The sequence below is a fragment of the Lepisosteus platostomus genome, chromosome 27 (genome assembly GCF_059453375.1).
Source record: "Lepisosteus platostomus isolate fLepPlt1 chromosome 27, fLepPlt1.hap1, whole genome shotgun sequence".
In the NCBI taxonomy this organism is placed as follows: domain Eukaryota; kingdom Metazoa; phylum Chordata; class Actinopteri; order Semionotiformes; family Lepisosteidae; genus Lepisosteus; species Lepisosteus platostomus.
The window spans coordinates 3,276,720-3,299,789 of record NC_142637.1 but is presented as its reverse complement, the minus strand read 5'-3'; the positions used below and the strand labels follow the sequence as shown (position 1 = coordinate 3,299,789).

The window sequence follows — 23,070 nt, the reverse complement described above, 5'->3', positions numbered from 1 at the left end:
TAAACCATCTGGCTGGTGGGAAACCGAGGGGGGAAACATCCCACCCAAACCTGCTGGAGGGATTCCGGCGGCTGTCTGCTGCCAGGCTTTACTGGTTTAGCCCTGGGGGTCAGCCTATCCAAATATTTCCCTCCGCTGCCCCGGAATACGGCATTTCGCTAGCTTGTTTTATAAACAAAAGTGTTACTTTCTTCAAGTGACGAATGCGGGAAATGTTGATGACTGCACTATGAGGCCGCAGAGGGGAAACTCAAGCAGAACGTGATATTAAACCCAAGAAGGGAGCTGTCAGCTATCTCTATGACTGGTCACCTCCCTGCGAGCCTTGGTTCACGGTGTATTCTAGCCTTCCGTGATCATCCTGTTAAAGAGCTGAGCCTTATGTGCCCTCTCTCACTAGGTGAATGAGGACCTCTTTCCCTTAGTAGGTTGCCTCCATTGTGCAATCAATGTTCCCTGGCAACGTGCATTCACCAAGACATGATCATTTCAGCGGCACTGTGTTTTTAAAGTATTACATTTTAAGCCAATGAAATCTGATTGGGTTACCCGTGACTTGACCATAAAAGTCATCTGGGCAATATGAGTGAGTGAAGTTACGGCAGGAGTTTGGAGAGCTGGTCATAGCTCAGGGTTTGTAACTAGAAGGTCGTGGGTCCGAGAGTCCTGGGTGGGGGGCTGCTATTGTACCCTTGAGCAAACCACTTCACTCAGATTGCCTTTGGTAAAACATCTCGGTGGGTACAAATGTCGGATAAAATTATCAGCCAGGTGAATCCATAATACATGAATGCACTGGGAATTGTGCTCTTTGGTCTTGTAAATTATGAGATCTTTGCCAGCCCAGCACAACATCCATCTAAGGTTCATGAATACAGACCCCCTCCTGTGAGATCGCTATCTGCTCCCTAATCCTGAATTGCATTCATCAACGCAATGCAAACAAAGATGACTTTGGTGCCACACCTTGAATGATGGCCCTTTGTCTGAAGACAACAGCGCGAAACTGGGGCGTTGGAAGAGGCAACCTCGACTCTTACTGACCATTACCTTGAAGGTGTTAGTGCTATGTGAGCAACAGTGATCTACAACATTAGGGTCAAGTAAATAATTTGACTTCTAAAGAGTATCAGAAACTTCACGAACGAAATTTTACGTATATTTGTCACTAGACTTTTTTTTATTTCTGTTTGGTGGTAGATCCTACGAGGTTTCATAAATAATGTTTAAATTAATATTTTTTGAGTTAATTTGTTGAAACATAAAATACGATACGTAAAATGATGTACCCTGAATTACTACGTGTTGTGAAAAAACTGCTACTTCTTCAAAAAAGGACTGCTTGTTGCCACTTGTTGCTCTCGTCTTCACTCCTTCGGAAACAACGCGTAAAACAAGTCAGAAGAAACTATTGAGCAACACCGCGCTGCTTTACAGCAAAACATTTTTCTCTCGCAAATCGTGAGTCAGTTACACGCGTCCACTTTCACTTTACGACCTCACTCCCTCACTTTTTTTCTCTTAACTTTGATCGCACCCCTCCAATGTCGTCTTCGCTTCGCCCTCGATGGACGGGAACTTTCACCAATCAGATACTCAGAGGGGGACGGCTAAGTGCTTGATTGGCTTCCCAAATCACCAATAGAAAGCTGTATTCAACTTTTTTATCCCGCCTTAGCGAGTGACCTCGCTCCCACCCAATAGGGTTCGTGACTTCGCATTTAGGACCCTCCCTACTTCAGTTTTCCCCTGTCGCTGGGCTAATCAGAGCGCGTCTTGGTGTTCTCCGCCATTTTGTAGGACTATAAGATAGCTCGCCTAGCCTGTCGTCTCGCTGCTCTGACCTGCAGTTCTGTGTTGTGCAATGGACGGGTGAGTAAGAGAAACATATTCGTTTAAAAAAAAAAACGGTAAAACCCTGAAGTGGAAAAAGCAACGATAAAAAAAAAATCACCAGAACTTTCTGACTTTCCGGCGGAAAAAAACAAAACCCGAACAGTTTCTCCAGAAGAGGAGAACTTGTCTTAAAACGGGGTTCTCTCGCAATAATTAACGTTAGTCAATCTTTAAAAAAAAACGGAAGAGGGACTTCTTGTCTCGGAGGGGCGAACTGACGAGCGTAGTTTTTAGAAGTAGTCCGGGCTTAGGGGAAGTAAAAACGCTGTGGTTTAGAAGTTAACTGTAATACGGAAATTATTTTTTTCACACTAAGGCGAGCCGAGGAGTCCCGGGTGTCGGTTTTGTGCAGCTCCTCGGCTGTGTTTACACTGAGGAAGTTGAGCGTCTTGTTCTGCCTAACGGACAAGTTTTGAGGACCAGCACGTACGTTTGGGAGAGCAGGAGTTGGGTGTTGAGAAACTTTTTTTCCCCCTCCTCCTCCTCCTCCTCCTTCCTCGCCTTCGCTCAATACAACGCGCTAAAATTTTTATAAGTTTTTTTTTTCCCCTCTTTATTTTTTTTTTTTGTGTTCGCGACATGGCGGAAGGAAAACCGAGTCGAGACGCCTCGACGGGCGAGCTGATGGGCTGTGCGCACACACAAAAAAAATACATATTTCCTCCTGAAAACCAAAATTTCGGGTTCAAGTTGGAGGTGCCGCGCTTGCTGGGTTTCGGATCTTTTTTTTGGAGGGGGGGGGGGACTTTTTCTTTTTTTTTACCCTCGTTGCTCGGGGTATTTTTTTGGGGGGGGGGGAGTGAACTGATCTTAACCTGGACTTTGACGTCCCCGTCCAACCGTGTGCGGTGTTAAAAAAGTTTTTAAAGCCAGCCCTGAGGGACGTCGAGGTTGCGTGGCTCGACCAGTTGAAGCACTCGATGGTGGTGATTTCAGTACCCGCCAACAGACAAATACCTGCGGATCGGAGGACTGCACCGCCAGATCCCAGAAATGCGGTGCTTGTCGGTCCTTGGCGTGTTTCTTTGGGGGGGTAGGGTAGGGTGTAGGGTCCCAACTCCTGTTTTTGGTAACTTTGTAGAAAGTCAGTGGCGGGCCCCGCCGGGGAGGGAGGGAGGGAGGGGGGATTCCTGTGTTTAGCCCGGCCCTAAACTCCCCGTCCGCTTCAGATTTACATTTGAAAAAGAGCCGTTTTATCTGGGAAGTTGATCTCCGAGGTATGGGGTGGGGGCTGGTCGTGTCCAGGTGGGAAGACCTGGGCGCCGGTGTGCGTCGTCTCCAGCCGTGGCGGTGTGAGGCTCTGGGTACAAAAAAACACAAGATGTGCGGGTTTAAAAGCTCCTTCTCCAATCAGGGGGAAGCGTGACCGACCCACGCCTCTTCATTTTCTTCCTTAATCTCTTTGGGATCTCTCTCCCCTCCCCAATGTAATCCGATGGCATTCATGTTCTGACGTGATGCGAGCGATGTGGTTTCGTATCGTCGTCTTTGCCGAGACGCATTAATAAAATCTTAAAATCTTAGGTTTTCTGGCTCCCTTTTCCCCTCTTGCCTCGCTGGGCAGATAGTAATTTAAATAGTCTACTCCCAGTTACAGGCAAGGTTAGCATTAGTGGTTGTTTTTTCCATTTCCTCGTTCTTTTAAACTTCTCTATTCCGTCCATGCTGCCAGATCTAGTTATGTTGCTTTAGCGCTTCTGCAAGAAACGTGGATATTTTAGCCCGCATAATGGTTGATGACCCTTTTCCGTTCCGTAAAAGTCAGGAATGCAGATTGGTTCGTTATACGTTTTTGTTTTCCAGCAGTGTTTCAGTTCGCCCAAGTTCGAGCTACTTCATGTCTTTTTTTTAAGTGAGTGAGTTAAGGCATACTAATTTGGCCAAAAATTAACACTTATCACCCGATACTGTTAAGTTAATGTGTAGATCATTAAAGACACGACCCAGATAGTTTTATTGCTGTTGGTTGTATTAAGCAGTTCTGAGTTATTGCTAATATGTAACAGTCCACTTGAAAAAGTGCTGCACTGGACTTTAAATGTCATGCTAGTAGGAAAGGACTTTACAATAGACATTGCAGTAGATGTCCATCTTATTGCTTTCAAGAAAAGCAACTAACTTACCCTTGGCTGTCAAACAATACTGAAGTAATGCATGTTTTTCTTTCTGCAGCCGTCTAGAGACTGATTTGTATCCTTTGGGATCCAGTTACGCCACTGAAAAAGAGTAAGTTTTTCCCATTTTACTCTTTCTGGGTAGACTTTTCTTGGGGTCTGCTTCTTAATGAGGACGATGGAAAGCTCTAGTTTCTTCCTGGTACTGATTACTTGTGTTTATGGCCCTGTGTACATTGACCCTTGGGTTGCTCACGTACACAACTGCCTGGGTGAAAGATGGGTTTAGTCTCTTTGGGTGGGAACTTTTGATAAGCTCAGAATTCCTTAACTTTAGACAAAATATTTGTGAAGACAATACCACTAAGCAGACCTTTCGTTCCTGAATAAGGGGATAATCATCCCTCTCCTGCTCAGGCTTCTCAAATTGAGATTTGCAGTAACATTCCCACACTGTATTGCTAAATTTTAACAGTGGGAGACTCAGTTCTATGTGAATGTTACCAGTTGTTCCAGAAAATTGGTTTGAACTTCTAGTAACATTGATAAATATTGGTGAACACCCCTTGTTGCACAATTGTGATGTAAGCTGATCTGAAATGTTACATTTTTGGTTAACAACTTAAACTTTGTTCTTGGTAGTCAAAACCTTATTATATTCCTGTCTGCAGTAGGTATTGCATGTTTAGATTTCTATGTATTAAGAGTAGTATATTGATGTTTCACAATCCTCATGTCGCATGGATATAGTTGTAATTTGTGCAGTTAGATATGGAACACTTGTTGCTTGAATTGAAAGTGAACCTCTTTGTCTTGGTTTCTTTTGTGAAGCGCTTGAGATGCCTGAACTACAGTACACAGTGGGCTGTATAAAAATAACTTCCTGTTGCATCATATTTTCCTGATACTATGAAAAGCCGACTAGTGCTTATGCGAGAGCCTGGACACTGGTAGACTCGAATTACATGTTACACAGGCAGGCGCCTTGACTCTGAAAGACTTTGCTTTGCACATCTCCTTTCCTCTGTGACACAAATGTTAACTGATAAGTTGTTTTTCTATTACATGTGTCCCCATATGGTTCTGAAAACTGTTGCAGTGTTTTGCTTAAAATACCAGAAAGGGTCAGTTTTTCCTGAAAGCAAATCCTACACATGTAATGAATTTTAATTCCTACCATTTTCTTGGTAGTGTGGGTCTGTGCCTTTTAACCATATGCTCAGGCTGCTGTGCTTCCAAAGACTGATGGTTTACTGGGTTGAGGGAGGAAAAGAAAGTAAGAGCAAATCTTAGGATTGCTTAAACGTTAGTGTGAGGAGTTCGGATTTTATTGCTCTTGTAGTTCAGTTTTGAAACGTCGTATAATTAGTGCCAGATCTAAAAATGACAGGCTAAAGATAATTGAGATATGACAAAGTGCTTTAATTTCAGCTTTCCTCCTTCGCCCTTAAGAGTTGCCTCAGTTTCAGGGGACATACCTAATGCTAAAGTGTCTTAAGACCCCTTATGGTGAATCATACTTTTAAGATGGCCGTAGAGGACGTTAGAAAGATTCTTTTGGTGGCTGCACTCATCCGATTGGGGAGGGTCTGATTGAGCTGTTCTTGTAAAATCCCTGTTGGACTGTGGAGGAGGGGATAGTGGCAGTAAATTTCCTGTCAGGGGCCCTCCTGAGAAACAGGATGTTGAGAATGGGGGTTGCTCCAGGATGAGTGTCAGGCTGCCCTGGTTACTAATTTTTCATATTCTACTGACAGGGTGGACTGTGGGAAAGTTAAGGGAATGTTTGGATTACCCTCCCTGGAAAAAAATATCAGATCTGTTTTGTAATGTGTTCCAGTTTAATGTTATAATAAGATTAAACACTAGAATCAGCGGAATACTTAAAGTTTTCATATGATATTACTGGGCATTTTCTATATGTGGTCTCTAGAGAAGTTTATAATTTCAGTTTCCAGTGTCAAGTTTTCCCAAGTTTTGTTCAAGGTGTTTTTTAAAATGTATGGAATCTCCTTTCTTGCAGGAGGAATTAAAGGTGTAAATCAGTCATTGTTTAGGTTTAGAAGGCAAAACCATTTAGAAATGTCTAGTTGGTGGAATTTTGTAACCCTAGCAACTTGATGAACATGTAAAATGTGGTCCACTGAAATGAGGAACTTCAAGGTTCTGCCTAGAGGTGTTTCTCAGTTGTGAAAAGGAATCAAATATCTCATTTGTACAAGTATTTTACATGTGTCCAAGAGCCTTTTAAGTTATGCAATATTGTGTGGTGGTGGGAATTTGGGACCTGTTTGTAGTTGAGCTCTCAAATGTGCTGTTCAGAACCCTCTTAAGTATTCCCATGTGCTACTTGAGTTGTGCAAATGCAGTGCGGTTCTTCAGACAAGATGCAAGCCATGTTATGGAGCATATTTAACGCAAAATACCAATTTTTGGGGGTTGATAACTTTATTTGAAGACCACTTACCTGGTTTCCAAACACCCACAAAACATCTAGTGCTCTTTTTAAGCTCTCCAACCTCTTGGTCTTCCTTTCTTTGCTCTCTGTGCAGCACTAAAACTCAGGTAGTTTCAGTCTTCCCTTGTTTCTGCTAAAACCTTATCACATCACTGTAGCCCCTAACTTGTATTAATTTTAAGCCTTCACCCTTGCTGCTATCTAACAGTACTGTCTTCTTTTCTTCACAGCAGTGTCCACGATATTACAGTTGGTACAAAGGTAGGCATCCCTTTTTCTGCTTTTTTCCCTACACTTGTTTGTTGTTTCAGAATGCTTTTAGGTTTCCTGCCATCTCTTCTTCCTGACCCTCTATTCAAATGTGGGTTGAGGATTTTCTTAGGAAAAGGTAGTATTTAAAAAGGAAATGTATTGTAAAGGCTACATCAAAAGGGATTATTTCCCCCATTTTTAAGCCAATTTAATTCTGTGAAGTCAGTGCCCTTTTTTCTAAAGAATTAGGTTTGATATATATGTGCTTTTAAATGGTCTTCATGCAAGACTTGCAGATGTTACTTGTTGGTTGAAAAATATTTAAAATAGTTCAACCAGTAAAGGCACTTGCCTAAGCATAGGATGAGAGCTACGACTGAGCCTGGGTCATGTCTCGAGCCAGCTGACTGAGCATTTCCTCGAACAGCAATCCATAGTTGGCTGGGTGAGACAGTTGGCACCTTGCGACACGGCAACCTCTGTATCTTCCTGGGTGCATACAGCCATGTGGTGCTCTTGGCGAATGACATTCTGTTCACCCTGTCAGTGCTGAACCTCCAGTATGTGCATTTTGCCTGTGACATGCTAAATACAGGGGTTTAAAGGTGGGTGGGTCAAAGGATTTGGCCTGCAATTCCTCATCCTTCCATGTACAAGATCGTAGGGTTGTAGCCGCAAGCCAGGGGTAAAAACCAATTGTGTTAATTCACAATTGTGTGGATCTTAAATACTTGGCAAAGAAACTTGCTAGCTTGTACCATATTACAGGACATGCTCTTCTGAATGAAGTAGTACTTGAAAATGTTGGAAGTCCTGCCCGTTCTTTCTGAGGGGCAGTAGTTCCAGGCTGAATTGCCTCAAAGCATTTTTATTGACCTGTGGAAGCTGATTTTTTAAGTTAACCTGATGCATTGATACTTTATCTGGAGGTTATATACTAAGGCTGCTTTCAGTGAGGTTAGTAAATCAAACAGCCTTGAATTGCTCTTGAGATAAGAGTCTTGGAAACTCATCATATCTTTTAGTCCTCCATCATAAACTGGAACTTGGAACTGCACATAAACAGTTACTGTTCTGAGCCATTGAACTTAATCCAAATTTCTCAATGTTGGGGTACCACCTGAACTTTGTCATACTTCGAAACATTTATTCTTGTCTGTCTTGGGTCTTGGATATTCATGTCACCAGAATTAAAATGTTGTGATTTCAGAAAATATTTTTAGGTCTTCAAAAGCAGAAAATGTTCTTGAGGGCTGCAGCCTCCAAACAGTCCTAGCATTTCTGTTGTCTAAATAGCTTTTCCTGGCGTGAATTATTTTTGTAGCGATAACGGTTTACAGACTTATAGAATAAACTGTTGCGTTGGAGTACAAAAGTTCAGTTACATGCAAAACATAACATTTGTAGCTTAACGGGTTCATGTTTTATAAAGATCAAAGGCATTAAGCAGTGATTTTAAATATTACTTCATATGCTTCACTATACCAGTTTAAACTGAAGTCGCCTATATCCATAGTCTTGGAATGTTCACAGTTGATGAATCCATATTTGCAGGCTAGTGTTTCCTGCTGGGAATTCAGCCATATTTATTTTAAAACCATAACATTTGAGCACTCCAGTAGTTACTGGGGGGAGTGTTTAAAGTGAGGCATGTGGACGCTTAGCGGTTGTGGTTTTGTGATTGTGAGGAATGAGTAAAAACCATGCGAGTTAAATGTCTTGCCATTGTTGTGTTTTTTGTGGGCCTTCCTGTGTAATATTTAACAGTTCAAACTTTTGCCCATATAAGTACCTTCATCTACGTTGTGTAGAGAGGGTAAGGATAGAAAGGAGGGGCTGAAGTTTTTTTTTGTAATGTTCTCATCTGGAGACGCAAGGACATGACTGTTGTCATGGAAACCATAATTAACTGGCTGGGCGGGTTGCCGGGAATGCAGTGGGTGCATTCCTTTCTCCCTGACTCCCAGATTCCTTTGAATCTTTCGAAGGGACTTTGCCACAGGATGTAGCAGACAAGTTAGTGCATGTCGGATGTGGTATTATCTTCCGGAGTACTGCACTGAAGCTGCCGTTTGGTTCCTGTCCTCTGGTCTGTTCACGTAATTGTTTGCCCAAGTTCTCCCTTTCGGATTCATTTTGTAATAGAATGTAGGAGCATGGAGTAGTGTTGCAAGTGAGTGCTCAGTTTGGCCTGTAAACTCCCTCACTCACTCACAGCCATGCTTAAATTTATTTCTTTTAGTCTAGTTTGTTAGACTCATTTAAAGAACAGCATCTCTTAGCACATATGCTAGATGCTAACAAATTGCTAGAAGCAGTGAAATTTTAATCTGAAACATTACATTATGTTCAGTTTTTGATCATGCCTGAGGCCATTTAAAAAAAAAACCTCAAAAGTGACTTGAAGGTTGGGTGCTGGAATGAGGGGGAATGTTCCTGAAAAGTTGCCTATTCTCTCCCAGAACGGGTCTGTGGCCTGTTCTGATCTACAGACAGTTCAGAAACATGTTCATTCTCGCAACAGTTTTACTCCTCCCACATTTTTTGTTGTAGTTCTGTTCCATAAGGATGGTCTCTCTGCAAAGGATCTTAATTACACTTTTTTTTTACAGAGATCCGCTGCTTGCTGATTTGTGCTAGTACATAACCTATTCAATGCAAATACCTGAGGTGGATGTTTTGGGACTAGTTAGGACTTCTTTTGTGGATATTCTTTTGCAAATGATTTGTAGGGATAGCCTATTGCAGTCAGTGCAGCAGCTTGTCTCTGGTGTCTTATCTGCTTCGGAAGGGAGTTGCAGATCTTTGAAAGACTTTGTTCTTGCTGCCTTCCTTTATAATGCGTCATGGTCATTGCACTGTTTCCTCTTGGCTTAGTATCCCTGTTTAACCTGTGGAGAGTGCTGCTGAAATTCCACTTGTGATTGGCTAGGACTGCTTGAGTTTTTAAATTTCAGCACAGCTCTGATCTCCCCTGTTGGCATTAAAGGAGTATTTTTGAAGCTTCTGAAACCAAAGTGCAGCATCATTTCCAAAATGGCATTAATTTATAATCTTTGTCAAACTTCTGTGGGCTTTGTGTGCGAGATGCTACTTTCTGAGTTGATAGTTCTGTCCTTTAAAGAATGCATCTTGCAATTACATTTAAGAAATCTTGTCCTTTGCTAGTTCCCCAATATCCTATTGAAATGTTCAATGAAACTGGCAGGATTTATAAAACAGAACTAGGCTTGATATTTTTAGCAACTCCTTAAAAACTGCACTTTGTAAAGTATAAATCCCTTCATAGCTATGTTAGCTTTGAAAGAGGACTAGCTTAAGTAGATATTTCAAGCCTTGTTGCAAAGTGGCATTCAGGGATTTCCTGAATGAAAAACTAGTTTGTGTGAACTATTGGTATTGCACAGTCTGGCACTGTGAGCACAGGGTGGGGAAACTGCACCTGGAGCCTAAGGGTGTGGTTGCCATGGTGAGGTGGTGACAGACATGCAGTGCTGCTATAGCAATAGCATTTTTCCTGTAATGCGTTGCTTATTGTTGTTGGTTACAGGGAACATTTCCCCCCCCACCTTCGTCTATGCTTTTTAGTCTTTATGCCAAATCCATAGTGAAGATCAAAACTTTCAGATTTGGAGGATAGTTTTTTTTTTACTGGTTAATGTTTCATTTTAAAGAAGGGTGGTGACTGTGAAGGTCTGAATACTTGTCACTTCGGTTGCCAACGTTGTAACTTTGTCTGAAGAGCGGGCACAGTATACATTTGTAATAATGTGGCCATTTAAGGTAGGTCAGTTCTGAAGCTGCCTCTGTGCACTTACAATGCATTCATTTAAGGGTTGATGAGCTCTTTAGAACTGCCCTGTTCTGTTTGAAGTGGTTTATTAATAAAGACGTGTAAGGGCCCCTTTCTCGTATGTCCTCCCTCAGAAGGATGGAGTCTGGATGAACGGCTGTGGCATGAGGTGGAAAGAAGGGTTTTTGTGTGTATGTATAGGCCAGGCACAAAGCCTGCTCTGTGCGTTTCCCTGGACTGCTCTGCTTTTGATACAGCAGAACTGGAGCCCTTGATGCATGCTGGAGCACAGATGACTTTTGCTAGAGCAGACGAAACCTTTTAATGAGCTCTGACCTTTATTGATCTAGGGCTTCTGTTCTTACTAAAGCAGCCTCTCTTAAAGACTAATGTACATCTGTACCCTCCCTCTTTTTTTAATCATCTCGCGTGGTTTTCGGCATTTCTGCACTGCTGGAAGCTTCAAATGCTTGGATTACATGTTCTAGCCTCTCAGATTTTTGAAAGCAAATGACCTCAACAGTGTCTGGTGACTGAGCTAGTTAAGGCATTGCATAATTTAACTCTTACCTGGCCCTTTTTACTTCTGTAGCTACTTTTGCAATGTACTGTGCTTTTGAAAATGGATATAAAGCTAAATAGCTCCATTTCTGAAATGCGTAGACTTATTTTACTCTTTCTTTACCGTTAAGTATTTTTGCTGTGTAGCTTAAGCGTCGGAGGTGAGAATATAAGTCGGAGGTGAGAATATAAACTGGGCAATGCAGGTCTCCATAAAGCTAAAGGATAGCTAGCTTAAGTTCAGAAGACCTTGTGAATTTTCTCAGTGATAAGGGAACTTTTGATGCGGTATTGTTGGGGAAAAGCAAAAGGAATAGGGGGGGTTGTGAGAAACAGAACTTGGGTTAATGGTGTTTTTTCATTGAAAACCAGTTACTGTAGAATGGCATTCCATAAATGATTGTCTGATTAAGTGAAGGGTTCTGTTTTCAGACTAGCAGAGTTACTTGTCCATCTTGCCTCCCTCCCACCCACACATTCCTGCTCACTGTCCATCCTGAAGTTGATAGTTTTCCTTTTGAAGCTTGGATTTCCACATTAACCCTTGCTGTGGTCTGTGTGGAGGGTGGTGGTGGTGGTGTGACCTTTAGCCTACAAGAGGTGCGGGGTTAAAGCTGTAGTGGGAGACTTGGGGGGGGGGGGTCACTTCTGGAATGCACCAGCAGCATTTGGATTTCCTTCTGAAGTTAAAGAAGGATTAACATTTTAATTTATTGTTTCTTTGGTATTGACATTTGTGTAAAGCTGAAAAACATGTCAATTGCCAGTTTCCTATGGTTTTGTTTTTAATTACCTGAAGATCAGGCCTATGGGGGGTGGTTATGAGCTTTTGTTTGGGAGTGGGGGGGGGTTCAAGGTAAATTGGGTGGTAACCTAATTGCTAGGGTGCTTAATTGTTGGGTGCTGTGCAGTTGAACAAGAGCATGTCAAGTACAGTTTATGGCTGTAGGGCATGTTAGGAGATGTAGCTCATAACTACATGTGGATTTAGCTGGAGTCTCGAGCTCTTTGAATTGTACAGTTGGGGAGTCGGGTGGGTGAGGGGTAGCAGTTTGAACGTCAGGTGTTACACTATTAAAGCAAGGTGATGCAAGATTGCAGATCCCGTCTTGCTTCCTCTGCATCTCTAGCTTGTTTTATTATTTAAATTATCCATACTTTGTGCAGCTCCTGTTCCCATTAAACTGAGCCTTGGCAGAATCTGGACTGTTTTGGCTTTTCACAGGGACATGCTAAAAGCAGCAGGGTCTCAGGCAAAGTAGAGCCATGTTGTAGGGGACTTTTACATTATTCCTCATTTTGGTTTCTGAACTTAACGCTAATGTAAATTTTCAGTATTTACATTAACGGCAACCTTCCAGCTCTTGTGTATCCAGCAGACGAATCCTACTCTGTTGGGTGCCTGCGCTCTGACCCCAAGCTTCTCTCCCTGTCAGGAGAATTATTTTTGTAGCGATAACGGTTTACAGACTTATAGAATAAACTGTTGCGTTGGAGTACAAAAGTTCAGTTACATGCAAAACATAACATTTGTAGCTTAACGGGTTCATGTTTTATAAAGATCAAAGGCATTAAGCAGTGATTTTAAATATTACTTCATATGCTTCACTATACCAGTTTAAACTGAAGTCGCCTATATCCATAGTCTTGGAATGTTCACAGTTGATGAATCCATATTTGCAGGCTAGTGTTTCCTGCTGGGAATTCAGCCATATTTATTTTAAAACCATAACATTTGAGCACTCCAGTAGTTACTGGGGGGAGTGTTTAAAGTGAGGCATGTGGACGCTTAGCGGTTGTGGTTTTGTGATTGTGAGGAATGAGTAAAAACCATGCGAGTTAAATGTCTTGCCATTGTTGTGTTTTTTGTGGGCCTTCCTGTGTAATATTTAACAGTTCAAACTTTTGCCCATATAAGTACCTTCATCTACGTTGTGTAGAGAGGGTAAGGATAGAAAGGAGGGGCTGAAGTTTTTTTTTGTAATGTTCTCATCTGGAGACGCAAGGACATGACTGTTGTCATGGAAACCATAATTAACTGGCTGGGCGGGTTGCCGGGAATGCAGTGGGTGCATTCCTTTCTCCCTGACTCCCAGATTCCTTTGAATCTTTCGAAGGGACTTTGCCACAGGATGTAGCAGACAAGTTAGTGCATGTCGGATGTGGTATTATCTTCCGGAGTACTGCACTGAAGCTGCCGTTTGGTTCCTGTCCTCTGGTCTGTTCACGTAATTGTTTGCCCAAGTTCTCCCTTTCGGATTCATTTTGTAATAGAATGTAGGAGCATGGAGTAGTGTTGCAAGTGAGTGCTCAGTTTGGCCTGTAAACTCCCTCACTCACTCACAGCCATGCTTAAATTTATTTCTTTTAGTCTAGTTTGTTAGACTCATTTAAAGAACAGCATCTCTTAGCACATATGCTAGATGCTAACAAATTGCTAGAAGCAGTGAAATTTTAATCTGAAACATTACATTATGTTCAGTTTTTGATCATGCCTGAGGCCATTTAAAAAAAAAACCTCAAAAGTGACTTGAAGGTTGGGTGCTGGAATGAGGGGGAATGTTCCTGAAAAGTTGCCTATTCTCTCCCAGAACGGGTCTGTGGCCTGTTCTGATCTACAGACAGTTCAGAAACATGTTCATTCTCGCAACAGTTTTACTCCTCCCACATTTTTTGTTGTAGTTCTGTTCCATAAGGATGGTCTCTCTGCAAAGGATCTTAATTACACTTTTTTTTTACAGAGATCCGCTGCTTGCTGATTTGTGCTAGTACATAACCTATTCAATGCAAATACCTGAGGTGGATGTTTTGGGACTAGTTAGGACTTCTTTTGTGGATATTCTTTTGCAAATGATTTGTAGGGATAGCCTATTGCAGTCAGTGCAGCAGCTTGTCTCTGGTGTCTTATCTGCTTCGGAAGGGAGTTGCAGATCTTTGAAAGACTTTGTTCTTGCTGCCTTCCTTTATAATGCGTCATGGTCATTGCACTGTTTCCTCTTGGCTTAGTATCCCTGTTTAACCTGTGGAGAGTGCTGCTGAAATTCCACTTGTGATTGGCTAGGACTGCTTGAGTTTTTAAATTTCAGCACAGCTCTGATCTCCCCTGTTGGCATTAAAGGAGTATTTTTGAAGCTTCTGAAACCAAAGTGCAGCATCATTTCCAAAATGGCATTAATTTATAATCTTTGTCAAACTTCTGTGGGCTTTGTGTGCGAGATGCTACTTTCTGAGTTGATAGTTCTGTCCTTTAAAGAATGCATCTTGCAATTACATTTAAGAAATCTTGTCCTTTGCTAGTTCCCCAATATCCTATTGAAATGTTCAATGAAACTGGCAGGATTTATAAAACAGAACTAGGCTTGATATTTTTAGCAACTCCTTAAAAACTGCACTTTGTAAAGTATAAATCCCTTCATAGCTATGTTAGCTTTGAAAGAGGACTAGCTTAAGTAGATATTTCAAGCCTTGTTGCAAAGTGGCATTCAGGGATTTCCTGAATGAAAAACTAGTTTGTGTGAACTATTGGTATTGCACAGTCTGGCACTGTGAGCACAGGGTGGGGAAACTGCACCTGGAGCCTAAGGGTGTGGTTGCCATGGTGAGGTGGTGACAGACATGCAGTGCTGCTATAGCAATAGCATTTTTCCTGTAATGCGTTGCTTATTGTTGTTGGTTACAGGGAACATTTCCCCCCCCACCTTCGTCTATGCTTTTTAGTCTTTATGCCAAATCCATAGTGAAGATCAAAACTTTCAGATTTGGAGGATAGTTTTTTTTTTACTGGTTAATGTTTCATTTTAAAGAAGGGTGGTGACTGTGAAGGTCTGAATACTTGTCACTTCGGTTGCCAACGTTGTAACTTTGTCTGAAGAGCGGGCACAGTATACATTTGTAATAATGTGGCCATTTAAGGTAGGTCAGTTCTGAAGCTGCCTCTGTGCACTTACAATGCATTCATTTAAGGGTTGATGAGCTCTTTAGAACTGCCCTGTTCTGTTTGAAGTGGTTTATTAATAAAGACGTGTAAGGGCCCCTTTCTCGTATGTCCTCCCTCAGAAGGATGGAGTCTGGATGAACGGCTGTGGCATGAGGTGGAAAGAAGGGTTTTTGTGTGTATGTATAGGCCAGGCACAAAGCCTGCTCTGTGCGTTTCCCTGGACTGCTCTGCTTTTGATACAGCAGAACTGGAGCCCTTGATGCATGCTGGAGCACAGATGACTTTTGCTAGAGCAGACGAAACCTTTTAATGAGCTCTGACCTTTATTGATCTAGGGCTTCTGTTCTTACTAAAGCAGCCTCTCTTAAAGACTAATGTACATCTGTACCCTCCCTCTTTTTTTAATCATCTCGCGTGGTTTTCGGCATTTCTGCACTGCTGGAAGCTTCAAATGCTTGGATTACATGTTCTAGCCTCTCAGATTTTTGAAAGCAAATGACCTCAACAGTGTCTGGTGACTGAGCTAGTTAAGGCATTGCATAATTTAACTCTTACCTGGCCCTTTTTACTTCTGTAGCTACTTTTGCAATGTACTGTGCTTTTGAAAATGGATATAAAGCTAAATAGCTCCATTTCTGAAATGCGTAGACTTATTTTACTCTTTCTTTACCGTTAAGTATTTTTGCTGTGTAGCTTAAGCGTCGGAGGTGAGAATATAAGTCGGAGGTGAGAATATAAACTGGGCAATGCAGGTCTCCATAAAGCTAAAGGATAGCTAGCTTAAGTTCAGAAGACCTTGTGAATTTTCTCAGTGATAAGGGAACTTTTGATGCGGTATTGTTGGGGAAAAGCAAAAGGAATAGGGGGGGTTGTGAGAAACAGAACTTGGGTTAATGGTGTTTTTTCATTGAAAACCAGTTACTGTAGAATGGCATTCCATAAATGATTGTCTGATTAAGTGAAGGGTTCTGTTTTCAGACTAGCAGAGTTACTTGTCCATCTTGCCTCCCTCCCACCCACACATTCCTGCTCACTGTCCATCCTGAAGTTGATAGTTTTCCTTTTGAAGCTTGGATTTCCACATTAACCCTTGCTGTGGTCTGTGTGGAGGGTGGTGGTGGTGGTGTGACCTTTAGCCTACAAGAGGTGCGGGGTTAAAGCTGTAGTGGGAGACTTGGGGGGGGGGGGGGGGGGGTTCACTTCTGGAATGCACCAGCAGCATTTGGATTTCCTTCTGAAGTTAAAGAAGGATTAACATTTTAATTTATTGTTTCTTTGGTATTGACATTTGTGTAAAGCTGAAAAACATGTCAATTGCCAGTTTCCTATGGTTTTGTTTTTAATTACCTGAAGATCAGGCCTATGGGGGGTGGTTATGAGCTTTTGTTTGGGAGTGGGGGGGGGTTCAAGGTAAATTGGGTGGTAACCTAATTGCTAGGGTGCTTAATTGTTGGGTGCTGTGCAGTTGAACAAGAGCATGTCAAGTACAGTTTATGGCTGTAGGGCATGTTAGGAGATGTAGCTCATAACTACATGTGGATTTAGCTGGAGTCTCGAGCTCTTTGAATTGTACAGTTGGGGAGTCGGGTGGGTGGGGGGTAGCAGTTTGAACGTCAGGTGTTACACTATTAAAGCAAGGTGATGCAAGATTGCAGATCCCGTCTTGCTTCCTCTGCATCTCTAGCTTGTTTTATTATTTAAATTATCCATACTTTGTGCAGCTCCTGTTCCCATTAAACTGAGCCTTGGCAGAATCTGGACTGTTTTGGCTTTTCACAGGGACATGCTAAATGCAGCAGGGTCTCAGGCAAAGTAGAGCCATGTTGTAGGGGACTTTTACATTATTCCTCATTTTGGTTTCTGAACTTAACGCTAATGTAAATTTTCAGTATTTACATTAACGGCAACCTTCCAGCTCTTGTGTATCCAGCAGACGAATCCTACTCTGTTGGGCGCCTGCGCTCTGACCCCAAGCTTCTCTCCCTGTCAGTCTCGGAGCAAGCTGGGGTATGCGAAAAGACAAATTCCTAATACAATAAATTGCATGTGGCCAATAGAGCGATTTAGAAGATCACTTTAAAAGGCTTTATTAAGCTGATTCTACTAGTTATGCACTGAACTAATTATGCATAGCTGATATCGAGCTATGTGCAAGTGTAGTGGAAACTGGAAATGTGGCTCTTTAACAAAGCTACCCAGCCATATTGAAGGCAATACCTCGACTTTTCATGAAACACCTGGATGAGCTGAACAGCTTTAGTTTTTCCCTTATTTTTTAAAGGGGAAGTCTTGTCTGCCATTACTCTTGATGACAAAACATAGTCTAGAAATGTTTGCTTACAGCATCAACTGAATGTTTTTTGGGTGCTGGTGTAAGATGCTTTTATGTGCACATTAGGTGCAATATAATCTCAATCTCCCAGATCAAAGTTTATTTTGGTGCTGGGTTTCATAGAAATGAGCTCTCCTTTGTGAAGAGAGAACAGTATGCCACTGTCCTTTTAATTTAACAGCTACTATTTCTACCTGTGAATGAATTGCATTTACTGGGAAGGGTGAGACTTAAAAGCTCCCGTTTATCTGGTTAAAAGGGCATTGTATGGTTGGTTCAACCTGTGCAGTGCAGGTTTTTAGAGCGGTGTAAACTTAATACTCAGGATATTCCTTTTACTTAGGGTGGGTGATGTTTCACTCGTATTATGTTGGCTAAAAACTATTAGCTGTAGCTAGCTTTACTTGTTTTCCCCATACATTGAGATCAACAAATCCCTTCATTTGAGGAGACTTCCAAATGTTTAAGTTACCCCACATGGGGATGAATAAAGTATTCTGAATGGGTTTTTTCTTTGCAGCGAGGATCTGACGAACTTTTTTCATCTTGCGTCTCTAACGGACCATATATCATGAGCAGTTCTGGAGCAGGTAACTATTTTTGTAGGTACAGTTTGCCTTTCTTTTTTCTAGGATTTGGAAAACAAAAAAATAACTATCATCTTTCTTTCAGCCAATGGCAATGATAGTAAGAAGTTCAAAGGAGACTTTAGGAGTCCTAGTGCTCCCTCCCGTGTCATCCATGTGCGCAAGCTCCCTAATGACATAAATGAGGCCGAGGTCATCTCTCTGGGACTTCCCTTTGGCAAAGTCACCAACTTGCTCATGCTGAAAGGAAAGAATCAGGTATGTCAAAGGTTTTTCTGCTTTCAAATGTGAGCTGCTTTAGTAGTGCAGAAATTCCTAAAAGTTTAGGAAGGTCAGGCACAATTATGAATGTTATGTTTATGTTTTCCTCAATTACAAGATGAGTGCCCATTACTTATTTAAATTATTTTGAATTAGTGGTGTAAGTTATATAAACTAGTCTTTTTTAGACTGTAGAATGTACCCCTGAACCACTGTGTGTGCTCTAGGCCTTCCTAGAAATGAACACAGAGGAAGCTGCCCAGACCATGGTAAGCTACTACTCTTCTGTGACTCCAGTTATCAGGAACCACCCCATTTTCATGCAGTACTCCAATCACAAGGAGCTCAAGACTGACAACTCCCCAAATCAGGTGGTAAGTATATAGCCTTGTTTTTTCTGTTTAAAGCTGTTAATATAGAAACTGAGATGTTATTGCATTAGACCAGTAAAGTTTGTGCTCAATTATCCCTTTTTCCTTTGTTTGCAAAAGTGGGCTTGTTTGCTTTTGCAGATGAAGGGCACTATAAGCTTAATGTTAAGGAAAGGCATTGGGGAAAAGTGCAGTAAACAGATGAATAAGACTATGTACCCAAATGCAATTGCATGCTAATGATATTTGCTAAATACCTGATCTGGTTTACACACCAGTTTCTTTATCCTTTTATAGCAGTCATAAACTATGGTGTGCTGTTCTATGGAAAGTTTGCTTGCAGTTTCCTTTTCATATGCATTAGTTCTGACTTTATAATAAACTGTTGTTGAGGTGTAATGTCCATTTAGTTCAGCTGTAATCTTGGCGACCATTAGGGAAATGGAAGTTAAGGGCTATATATGTTTCTTTAGAAACAACTGAGTTACAAAGGGAAAAATTTATAATTTAGCCCTTTCAATGGTAGTGTTAATATCGGATTCCTAATGAGTCAAGCATTATCCAAAATAAACTTAAAAAACAAAGCAGCAAGTTTAACAGTTTGTTCTGGTTACTGGGTTCTGCTAAGGCATTACTAAATGGCTTTTCTCCCCCCAGAGGGCACAGGCTGCACTGCAAGCAGTGAATGCAGTCCAGACAGGTAGCATGTCAATGAGCAGCGTGGACACATCAGGAATGGGCTCCCAGAGCCCTGTACTTCGCATTATTGTGGAGAATCTTTTCTACCCTGTGACGCTGGATGTTCTGCACCAGGTAATTCTATCGACTGCGAGAGCAACTAAACCTGCTTTGAAGTGGCACTATGGTACCTTTTAACCAAACTACGTGTGTGTTTGTTAGACATACAAGTATCTCATGAAGGGTTGAGCTTTGGTGAACATATCATCCAGTTTGATTTAAATGATCACCACAGCCCTTTCTAGATGTAACATTGAACATGTTTCATAAAGGGCATGATTTTTTGTATCTTAGACTTACTCTCAATGTTTATCAAAAGGGTGTATTTTCAAGGGCTATTCCAATTTTTTCTTTAGATATTTTCCAAGTTTGGTACAGTGTTGAAGATTATCACATTTACCAAGAACAACCAGTTCCAAGCCCTTCTTCAGTATGCAGATGGTTTGACTGCTCAGCATGCTAAATTGGTGAGTACTGCCCTCTGTCTGTCATGACTGGATACTGCAGAGCAATACTTGGTGCGCACTTGTATTCCACTTCCTCTCTACTGTTTCACAACACAGCTTCAGTAATTTTTTACATCCAAGGGACAAAGTTTAACTTGCAGGTACATCAACAAAAGTTATTCAGTAGCCTTTCCAGGCTCGTATTGTCCTTAAACTATTTTCATACTAACTTAACCCAGCTATCACAGTTCATTTTGCATTATTAGTCCGTAACCACATCTTTCCTCCTACCTTTCCGTTTTTTTGGTGCATCAGTATCTTATGTAACTTGTTTATAAAGGCATTGGATGGACAGAATATTTACAACGCCTGCTGCACTCTGCGCATCAACTTCTCCAAACTGACCAGCCTGAATGTGAAGTACAATAATGACAAGAGTCGTGACTACACTCGGCCAGACCTGCCCACAGGGGATAGCCAGCCCTCCATTGATCACCAAGCTATGGCTGCTGCTTTTGGTAAGGAATATGTTGAAAGGACTGGGAGAGCCTTGTGCCCAAGAACCTTATGCTCTCAGGTTGTTGGGTTTTAGAGTAGCTGTGTGCAACATGCTATATTCTTAGAATTGTTTCCTTGATTTTATTCTTTAAGGTAATGGATGTCAAGTTTGATGTAGTTTTACAAACTAAATGCAATTTTATAGCTTGGGGTCTACAAATAGTTTTTCCAGCCTTTACTGTATGAGACTAGAAAGATTGACGTTAAAAGTACGTTTTGTTTTGAGGTTTGTGATCCTTTGTTAATGCTGTGAAGAGAATTGATGTATGTAGTAGTAAATTATGAACTTTATTTTACTTTTGTAAGCTGTTCAGTGAGGAAGGAGATTCCAGATATTCTGGAGTACAGAATTATATAGCACTGAACTTGTGATATATAATTTATTAGCATTTTTAAATATCACTCTGCTTGAAGTTGTATGGTGGATGTGCAAAAGTCCAAATGTGAGTTTAGTTATTATAGAATATTACTTGTAGTAAAATTACTGTCCTGGCTGAACAGTGCTCCGTTTATCAAGTCTTGAACCTCACATGCTGCTTGTGTAATGGTAGCTTTCTTGTGGGAAGGGAATGTGACGGTTATCCCATGGACACTCTTAAACACTTGAGTCCCATTGGATATGTGTGGCACAAACTGTGAAGATGCATGGCATCTGGAGTGCCGGGACTCATTGAACAGACTTGTGCTTGTTCAGGCTCTGTGGTAGGAATGGTGCTGAATCTCACAGGTCTCCCAAAACTCTGAAAAGGGACCAAATGGACTCCATTTGCAACTGGTCTTAAAATGGCATCTGCATCCTGGTGCAGTGCGTCTATACTTGTATTGTATCCAGAAACGCCACGTGCTTCAAGCCTATGAATTTTGTACATTCTGTTGACATCAGTCAGCATGCGTTTATCCAGTTCTTTTCTAAAAAAACCCCGCATCTGCTACAAATACTAATCTTCCTTACAGCTGACAATTGGAACAGTTTTAAACATCAATAATGGTGTTTAACCTTATCTTATAATTTTGACTTCAGTTTTACAAGTATCTATTTTTTTTGGCGATTTTTAAAGTTCTTAATCCTTTGTATTAAAACAGATCTCAAAACTGCTAGGTGTATACAATGGGAGGTCAGGGATATTATTCGATGGTAAAGTAAAAGCTGAAGGAACAAGGAAAGGTGTATTCCATGCTGAAAAGAGAACATTTTGGCTGTGGAGCCTTATTTGGGTATGTAGCTAGAATGGCTGCAAGTTTGTTACATTTCACCGTAGCATATAGTATTATGGGGACATTTATCTACCATAGAGGTCCCCTGAATAAGGCTCCACAGCCGAAACGGTTCTCTTTTCTTAACAGCATGGAAAAAACCTTTACTTGTTCCTTTGCAGCCTACAAATGCTGACGCAGCTCCCTACTTGAACTTGATAAAAAAACAGCTCAGGTGAGGGCCACCCATAATGAACAGACTGGAACATGGAGTTGCACCCTTATTTCTCCCATCTACCTGCATAGATGGGACCTATTCCTGTATTTTTTTTTTTAACATGCTTCTTCTATAGTAGTTTCTGATCTTGTCTGCTTTTTTCCTGCAGGTGCTCCTGGTATAATCTCTGCTTCTCCTTATGCAGGAGCTCATGGGTTCCCACCTGCCTTTGCTATTCAGCAGGCTGCAGGTCAGTAAATGATCAGTATATGCAGTCCAGAAGGTCAGGCACACTGGTGCTGAGATCCTATGAACTATGTAGCTAAATGTCCCCATAATGCGGTTTCCTTTGTTGAATTGTAATGGCTGCAAGATTAAATTGTTGCTTTTTTTTGTCCATTATCCTATTTCTGCTTGAAGATCTTGGTGTAACACTCCGATTCAAAGGTCCTTAAAACTTGAGTTCACTAACTTCTTTCATATATAAAGGCCTTCAGTATGGTTTTGGGTTAAATACAAGTTGCTTGATCCATAATGCTCTGCAACCCCTTCTCTTGATCTGGTCTTTATCACTCAGGGCTGACGATGCCTGGAGTCCCTGGGGCACTGGCTTCTCTGGCCATCCCTGGCGCTGCAGCTGCAGCTGCTGCTGGAAGGCTGGGCATCCACGGCCTTGCTGGTGGCCATTCCGTTCTGCTGGTTAGCAACCTGAACGCTGAGGTTAGTTCAATTCCATATTGCTCGTCTTTTGTCATGAGGGTGGTTGAAGTTCTTCTCCCCTTGCAAAAAAACATCTCCAGTGGTTATTAGAATTTCAAAAAAATATATGAAAGCTCAGTTAAGACATAAGGGACTACCTTGTGTTTTCACAATGTAGGACTGTAAGATTCCTTCTAATATCTGGCAATATACTTCATTTATAGTATAATGCATGGCCCTGGAAATCGATTTGGAAGAGCATAATGTACAAGATCTGAGTTTTCTACATTAGTATTGAGCTCCATTGTGCAGTAGTTCCTAGCTGTGCAGAGCTCATAACCTGACAAGTCGTAAGCATTTTAACCTGCAATAGCATAAGGTTGCTAAAACGTAATGCTTGCTAGCATTTAGACCTCATTGCAGCTCCTGGGGTTTTCCCCACTCTTTGGACATGTGTGAGTGGCATTTCTTCATCTTCCCTATGACCCCTCCCCTCACCTCTGCTTTACTTGGAGTATTATACCTGTCCTGAGAGCTTGCATTTAAATACCAAAAGCAGTTCAAATATGTCACTCCTAAATACATCCTAAAAATACACAAGCATCTTTTTACACATCTTAAGACAGTAACTTGTTCCATTGTACTAGTAGAAGCCT

The 23,070-nt window shown here is 41.5% G+C and overlaps 1 protein-coding gene across 3 annotated transcripts in view; it reads left to right on the top strand.

Annotated features, from left to right (window-relative positions):
* The first annotated feature begins 1,724 nt into the window (after window positions 1-1,724).
* Window positions 1,725-23,070, top strand: part of ptbp1b (polypyrimidine tract binding protein 1b) — a 29,171-nt gene continuing 7,825 nt past the window's right edge. The window contains exons 1-11 of one of the 3 annotated variants that reach the window (XM_088622329.1): window positions 1,725-1,872; window positions 4,069-4,122; window positions 6,702-6,729; window positions 17,864-17,933; window positions 18,016-18,188; window positions 18,419-18,565; window positions 19,220-19,375; window positions 19,657-19,767; window positions 20,087-20,264; window positions 21,885-21,965; window positions 22,293-22,435. In XM_088622329.1, the coding sequence (XP_088478455.1) occupies window positions 1,865-1,872; window positions 4,069-4,122; window positions 6,702-6,729; window positions 17,864-17,933; window positions 18,016-18,188; window positions 18,419-18,565; window positions 19,220-19,375; window positions 19,657-19,767; window positions 20,087-20,264; window positions 21,885-21,965; window positions 22,293-22,435 (1,149 nt within the window). In that variant the 5' untranslated portion in view covers window positions 1,725-1,864. Of the gene's footprint in view, window positions 1,873-4,068; window positions 4,123-6,698; window positions 6,730-17,863; window positions 17,934-18,015; window positions 18,189-18,418; window positions 18,566-19,219; window positions 19,376-19,656; window positions 19,768-20,086; window positions 20,265-21,884; window positions 21,966-22,292; window positions 22,436-23,070 lie in introns of all 3 variants that reach the window. The other 2 variants (XM_088622328.1, XM_088622330.1) reach the window with 2 other exon arrangements.